The sequence below is a fragment of the Physeter macrocephalus genome, chromosome 13, assembly GCF_002837175.3.
Source record: "Physeter macrocephalus isolate SW-GA chromosome 13, ASM283717v5, whole genome shotgun sequence".
NCBI classification, from domain to species: Eukaryota; Metazoa; Chordata; class Mammalia; order Artiodactyla; family Physeteridae; genus Physeter; species Physeter macrocephalus.
In genome coordinates, this window is record NC_041226.1 from 88,485,274 (window position 1) to 88,492,935 (window position 7,662).

General features: G+C 57.5%; 1 protein-coding gene across 1 annotated transcript in view; it reads right to left on the reverse strand.

The window, feature by feature from the left end:
• Nucleotides 1-4,675: 4,675 nt before the first annotated feature.
• Nucleotides 4,676-7,662, reverse strand: part of LOC114487453 (long-chain fatty acid transport protein 4-like) — a 6,842-nt gene continuing 3,855 nt past the window's right edge. Inside the window, exon 7 of the mRNA XM_055089392.1 lies at nucleotides 4,676-5,522. Coding sequence (XP_054945367.1) covers nucleotides 5,365-5,522 — 158 coding nt within the window. The 3' untranslated portion in view covers nucleotides 4,676-5,364. The remainder of the gene's footprint in view (nucleotides 5,523-7,662) is intronic.

Genomic DNA, 7,662 nt, shown 5'->3' on the forward strand with positions numbered 1-7,662 from the left:
GCCTGCCTCCCACTTCCTCTCTCTGGCCTTGGCTTCCTTGTACAATTCACTCCACAGACAGCCCTGAGCGCCTTCAGTGTATCAGGCACGGTTCCAGGGCACTGGCAAAATGAGGGCAAATGAGACACAGCCCTGGTCCTTGAAAAGCACAGAAGAATCCTGTGGTAAACGGAAAGGCCCCAGTGGAAACTGTGGAACTCAGTTTCCCTAATCTGTAAAGAAGCTTTTGGGGCCAAATGATCTCTTAAGGTCTTTTCAGCAAAAATATTCTAGGGAATTCCTTGGCGGTCCAGTGGTTAGGACTCTGCACTTTCACTGCCAAGGGCCTGGGTTCGATCCCTGGTGGGGGAACTAAGATTCCACAAGCTGCACAGTGAGGCATTAAAAAAAATAATAATAAATAAAAAAAAATAATAAAATATATATATATATATATATACACACACACATACACACATGAACACACACACACACACACACACTCACATATTCTAAGATATTTCCACCGGCTCCTCCAAGGACTGAGCTCTAGAAACCTTGCCTGATTCATCCTATAGCCTTAGCTCATAATGAAGAGCTTTATACGCTGTAGAGATTTGGTAAGTGCTTGCTGAATGAGTTAATGAATGAATGCATGAGGGAACACATATCAATCCCCTGCTCAAAGTCATTTAATGTCTTCTCTTTGCCGACAAGGTAAAGGCCTCTGATTTTAGCCCACCTCTATGAGTTGAATATCCTCTAACCCTGTGAACCGCTGCCTCCTGAGGCTGGAATGGGAAAGCTAAGGAGCTTTTGAAAAGCTTCATCCATTTGACGGACATTCATTGAGCACCTATTAAGTGCCAGGTCCAATGCTGGTGCTGGGAACACAAGGGTAAACAAAACCAGGGGGTCCCTGCCTTCCTAGGGTTGATGTTTTGGAAAAGACACAGATGTGAAAATAGACCACATAGTGCAATCAGTAGCATGAAGGGGGAACACGGGGGCCCGTGGGAGCTGGAGAAGGACCCTGTCCAGCCCTGGGGTTAGGCAAGCCTTCCCAGAGGAAGTCACATCGAAGCCCAAGTCCCAAGGAATTGTGGGAGGTGGAGGTGGGCAGGAGAGGGCATGTAGGGAGGCCAGAGGAGTGGGAACCCTTCCCACATTTCAACAGGCAGGGGGGCCTCCGGCTTCTCCTGGCAAAGCCCCAGAGACTGGGAGCTCACTTCTCGGTAAGTCAGCCCACTCTGAATGCCTGGCTCTCATTCTTAGAAAGTCCTTTCTCCTGACCCCAAGCCTACCCTACTCAACCTCCTAATTAGTAACAATAACAGTTTAACATATTATACTCATTCAGCGAGTACTGACCCCCACTCCGGCTCCGCCAGGAGCTTCACATGCATGACCTGACTGATGCCTCACAGGGGGCTACTATTAGCGCCATTTTTCAAATGCGAAAACTGAGGCCGAGAACCGGTGACTTGTTCACGGACCCCTACGCGTCAGGCCTCGACCCCAGGTTGTTGTGCCTTCAGGATCCCTGACCCTCACTGCGTCCTGTTGGGCTTGGCTCACCCAAATGCCTTCCCCTGGGATCCACGCAGAAGAGGGGCTTGGGCCCCAACCCCGTCCCTCCAGCAGGCTGGCTAGCCGGGCGTTGGCCTCCATCCCCTCTGAAGCTCCTAGGGAGACAATGGCGGGGTCTGCAGAGGAGACGAGGGCGCGGGGCCCCCCCTGCCCGCTGCCCTTTGTCTCCCCGCCTGCTCCCCTCGTGCGCCCCGGGAGGCTGGGAGGCGCCTCTTGCAGGCTTCCACCTCCCATTCTTGTGCTAATTGGGTGTCAAGCTGAGATCAGTGAGAAAGAAATCCGCCCCGGCTCGGGTTAAACTGCCGCCAAAGATGAGGGCTGAGCCCAGAATATCATTAGGCCGGGAGGAAGCAGTGCCCCCTCCTCCAGGGGAGGGGCTGGCCACGCATTCAAGCCCCTTTGAAAGGCACTCGGTCGCCCCTTCCCTTGCAGCCAGCGCCTCAATAGGCCCCTCAGAGGTATTTAACCTTCTTCCCAGGGATTGAAAGTGATACACCAAGCACTGGCCTGGGCAGCCACTCGCCTGTCTAAGGGTGGTAGGACCTCTGGGGCGCTCAAGGCAGGCCCCTTCCAGCCTCCCCGGCCCAGCCTGCAGATGGGAACACTGAGGCTCTGGGAAGGGGGCTCGCATCCCAGCACTGCTATTCACAGGCCCTGTGGTCTGTGGAGAGACTTAGCTTCTCTGAGCCTCAGATTCCTCATCTGTGGAGTGGGGATAAAAACTGTAGCTGCTCTGTGTTACGGATTTGATGAAATAATGCACGTAAAGTGCTTGGCCTCACGTCCTGCACATAGGAAGTGCTCCACAAGCGGTGGCTGTCAGCAAGTCGCGGTGGCTGTCAGCAAGTCGAAGGACATGGGTTTGGCCTGATACAAGGATTTCCTAGCTGAGCTCCCAGTCCTCAAGTGTGCAAGAAATGCCCACAAAGGATTCACTCTGCATACCTTGCCTCAACTCTCCCCCCAGCCCCACCGCTGCAGCCTCACTGCCCTTCTTTCATCTGCCCTGCTCGCCCTTCCCTGCCCTTCACCTCCAGGCCTTTATGTTTTGTGGCTCCTTCTGTCTGGGCCATTCTTCCCTCTCCTATTCTTGGATGACTCTTCCGTGAAAAGCCTCTGCGACCATGAAACACGACTTCCTCACCTCCCCCACACGCCGACCAGGGCTCTGGGTTAGGGTGCAGCTAAGCACACACCCTTTGCTTCTTGACTGGCTAGGCCCCTCTCCTCTGCCCCCAGATAGTGGGCTCCCTGAGGGCAGATCTGACCATGCCCCGCCCCCCTGCACAGAGTAGGGCTTTAGCATCTGCTCCGTTGAGGTACTTACACAGTGCTTTGTAAACTGTGAAGCACTATGTAAATGTCAGGAAACGCCCAGTAAACGGTAGCTATCGTTAACTTCACAAGCACGTATTAAGCACCGACTGCAGGCCCGGGGGCAGCCGTGGCTTGGGATGACCAAAGGCAGACAGGAGAACTGCAAGGCCCAGGGGCCCACCAGCCCCGTCCCTTCACGGAGGGGCTGGGGGCGGGTGCTGGTGCAGAACTGGGAAACAGGCCTAGTCTGGGGTCTTAACACCTCAACACTGCTCCTTTTCTCTTTTAACTACCACATACTGCGCAACTATCAGCATCAGACCCCGTGCTAAGAGATTTCCAAGCACGATCTCATTACACGTTCACAATTGTCCCGAGGTAGGGATTCCTAGACCACCATTTATGGGAGAGGAAACGGAGGCCTAGCCTGGCAAGTGGACTTGAACTCAGGCCTGACTGGCTCCTGAGCAGGAGCTTTTAACCACCACTCCATACTGCCTCTGCGTGACTGTGTTCAACCAGGGGAAAGGAACAGGGACCACTGGGGGGCTCCTTCCCGTCGGAGAGCAGTCACTGCTGAGGGTTAAAGACACGAAGCTTCACTGTCAGCCAAGTCCAGCCCCTTGGGAGCCTGATCAAAGGCCCACCACAGAGTCCTCTGGGATGAGTACCGCTGGGGGTGAAGTGGGGACTTGCACTCCCTCCTTCCAGCTTCCCTTGGCTGAGCGCCAAAGGCTGGACTGGCTTCTGCAGGACCCGTGCGCCCTCTGCTGGCCACACCGGGGCACTGCAGCCATGCCTGCCACTCCCAAACCCCACCCGCATCAGCCTCGCTCTCCAGGGGCCAACTCCAGCACTGCCTCCCTCTTCTCCCAAGAGTGGCGCCAGACTCCACTATCTTTCAAAGGTCACTCGCCGAGGAGGCACCCCAGATTTCTCACCCTGGTCACCCACCACCCAGTCAGCTGCTGGCCTGGGGTGTGGCTCACAGTTGGCTCCACAAGCATGCGTGGAATGGAAGCTCATCTGGCTTTCCTGTTGCCTTCTGCACCAAGGAGGCAGTGGAGCAGCGGGAAGGCCAAGGGGCTGGGCTGGCATTCCAGTCCCCACTACTTGCTGTGTGACCCCAGTCAAGTGACAGACGGTGCTGAGGGTTAAATAGTGAAGATGACGCCCTGGGGCGCACATGCTGCCTGCTGCCCTGGCTTGGGGTGGACCCCCTTTCCATTGGGCTGCGCACATTTCCAGCCTGTGTGCGACTCCGGGGTTGGGCCCTAGGGGACAGCTGGCCCTCCGCTGGCACTGCTGACAGCTCTGGAAAGACTGCTCCAGGAAGCTTTCCTAGACTCTACCCAGCTGGTTAGGCAGCCCTGCTCTGCCTTGCACAGCACCCCTGCGAAAATGCACCCCTGGCAGAAGGAACAGCATAAGCAAGGGTCTGGAGATGGGACCCTGTGCTAGGTTAGGGTTTCCTCCCTCAATGGCTCTGAACAGCCCTTTCCTCATACTGGCTCCCTTTAGCTCTCGGAATCCTAACTGGTCATTCCCTTGTCACAGAGAAGACAAAGTCACTTGCCCAAGGCCACAAGCTCATAAGTGACACAGCTGGTTTAGACTCTCAAGATCATGCTGTTAAAACACCCTGCCAGGCTCAGGTGGGAACTGCCCCCCATCTAAGATAACCTGCTGTATCCCTCAGTCCAAATGAACGAATGAATGGAGTAAATGGGGCAGAAGTTGGGGCCTGAGCGGGCTGGGGTGAGCTCAGGTGGCATGCACACAGGCACGGGGAGGAAGGCAGAGTTTATTGGCCCCTGAGCGCCCCCCACCCCTTCTCCTTTCATAGCCAGGCCAGGACGGAGACGGAGGAGGTGACAAGGACAGACCCACAAAGACAGAAAGGCCCTGCCTGAGGGACAGCCAGGCAGGCACCCAGAGAGAGGAGGATGAGAGGGGCGCCCCGTCCAGGCTGCCTGCTACAGGTCAGTCCCTCTCCTGCCCTCCTAGAGGCACCGGCTGGGCTGAGGACGCTTGAGTGGCTCCAGGGCCTGGATCCTATTCGGACACCTGATCAACGGCCACCGCTGCCCCCGCCCACTCTGCTGGCTTCCTGGGTCTGGGGGCTTCTGCCCTGGTCCCATTTACAAGCTGCCTGTTCTCTGGAGAGTGCTTGGTGACCCTCCACCTCCCCTGTCCTGCCCTAAGACATCATCCTGAGGGGCCCAGTCTCAGTCTCAGCCTGGGGCCCAGAGGCCCCCTGAAGACACAACACGGAGATGAGGCTTTCACAGAAAGCCTCGGGGGGAGGGGGAGGCAGCAGTGAGTCCCTTGGCAATTTTGAGGGGTGGGGGTCGGCACCTCGGGGTTGTGAGGCCAGGCCCTTCTTGCTTTGGTCTGGCTTTGCCCAGGAACCCTCTGGGGTGGGAGCTGGTGCTCTGGGTCCAGCATCCGGTGGCCCTCAGAGGGACTCGGGGCAAATCACAGCTTCTCCTCGCCTGCCTGGATGCGAGTGTAGGCCTCTCGGTCCAGAGGGACATAGAAGCCCTTCCGGACATCCAGGTAGAAGAGCGGGTCTTTCACAACTGTTGGGTCAAAGCCCTCCTTCCGCAGGTCTGTCTTCTGTAGCTTGAAGGTCCCTGAGGGAGGGAGAAGACAAGGGGGAAGAAGGGTCAGAGGGTGCAGGGCAGGGGCCCGAGCTCTCGGAACCCGCCCTCCTGCCAGGGTTGAGGAGGGGCAGAGGAGGAGGGCTGCAGAGGACACCGGAAAGGGGAGGCGTGGGAGGAGGGGCACGGCCCTCTACAGTTTGCAGAGGCTCCAGCCATTACATTATGTAACACTCCTCAGAGCAGCCCCGGCAAAGGGGAAGGGGCCGAGTTACCCACCCCTTTTTGCAGACAGGGAAACGGAGACCTGAAGAAGAGAAGCTATTCGTTCAGGGCCACACGCTGAACGACAGCAGAGTGAGGGCCAGGAGGCAGGTCTTCCCCGATGGCTCCCTTTCATCTGAGCACCTCCCAGGTACGTGCTCTCATGCAACGCGCACATCAACCCCAAGGCCAGGTGCGCAACCATATTCTATGGACTCTAAGGTGCACAAGATTTCAGATCTCAGCATCTCTGAAACAGCCCAGTTAGTGTTTTTTCCCCTTAATAGTGTGTGATATAAATTATGCATCTTTCAATCAACGGTCTTAGCCCCTCTATATAGATGAGAAGCCTGATGCTCAGAGGCACATATCTGAGCACAGCTCGTAGGCGGCGGAGCTGCGATTTGAACCCAGGTGTGACAGATGCCAGGAATGGCTACAGCTTCTCCCCAGGTACTTCTCTGCCGCGTGGACTGGCCACTTCTCCCAGCAAGAGATGGAGTCTTTCTCAACGGCTACCTGAATCCAGACTGGCCTTACAACTGGCTCTGACTCACAGAATGCGGAAGAGGCCATGTTGTGGGTGGTCTAGGCCTCAAGGGGCCTTGCAGCTTCCATCCCCACCCTCTCGGGGTGCCCTGAGACCGGTCTAGCCTCTGAAGGAGGAGAAACCACGTGGAACAGAGCAGAACCACCCCAGGAAGGGCCGCTTAGACCGGCGCTAAGTGGGTAGTCACGGGCCATATGTGGCTACGCAAATTTAATGAAAATGAAACGAAATTTAAAATTCAGTTTCCGCGTCACACTGGTCCCGCTTCAAGTGCTCCACAGCTACCTGGGGCCGGTAGCTGCCGTGATGTGGAGCGCAGGGCGCAGACAGAGCGCACTGCCACGGCCACCGTCCTGTGGACACCACTGCAGAGCCAACCAGCCGGAAGCCCCACGTGAGGGGGGCCCTCTTACACCCGATGGCACTATTTGACCCTAGATGGGGCCAACAGAAGAACACTCAGCTGAACTTACCCCCAAACTGCTGACCCACAAATCGTGAGCAAATAATATGGCTGTTTTGAGCCCTAAGTAAGTTTGGGGGTGTTCTGCAGCAAAGCCTGTCTGAAGCCTGAGGTCTGACAGCAACCTGTCCCTCCTGGACACAGAAGTCACAGCGGCCGCCCAGTCCTCAGGGAGCTCGCAGTCTTGGTCTGAGCACGGTACCAGTGTCTGCGTCCGACCCTCCCCAGAGCTTCAGGTGTGCCCAGGGGCCGCGTTAGTCAGGGAAGGCCTTCCATCCAGGCAGGGCTGACACGATGATGCCCTGGGGGTGGCCGGGCAGCCGCGGCCCAGGCTGAGCAGCCAGGGAGAGGGTGAGCAGTGGGGGAGCCAGGACAGGCAGCAAGGACTGAGGAGAGTGGAGGAGAGGTCGGGGCACGAGCCTCAGAGCTTCCTGCCCAGAGAAGCTCCCGAGAGGAGAGGACCGACAGACAGAAGGATGGCACCACCCCGCCGTCTGCCGGTGGACCCACCACTCGCCCCTCCCCTCTCCCGTCTTCCCCTCCCCCTGGGCCACCTGCAGCCTCCCCAGCCTCCACACAGGACACGAATCTGACCAGGTCACCGCCTTGCTCCAACACTTCTGTGGCTCCCTACTGCCCCCGGTGTAGTCCAAGCCCCCCTCCCCGGCCCACAAGGCCCCTGCCGCCCTCACCATCCCACCTCACGCTGCCGCCCACCCCTCACTGCTCCAGCTTCGGGGGCCTCCTTTCATTCCTCTAGCAGCCAAGCGCCTCCCTGCCTCAGGGACTTCGCACTGCCTGTTCCCAGAGCCCAGAAGGCCTCCCACCCCCACGAAGTCCTCCCTCCCTCCCTCCCACTCCCTCTCCCTCTCTCTCTCTCTCTCTCTCTCTCTCTC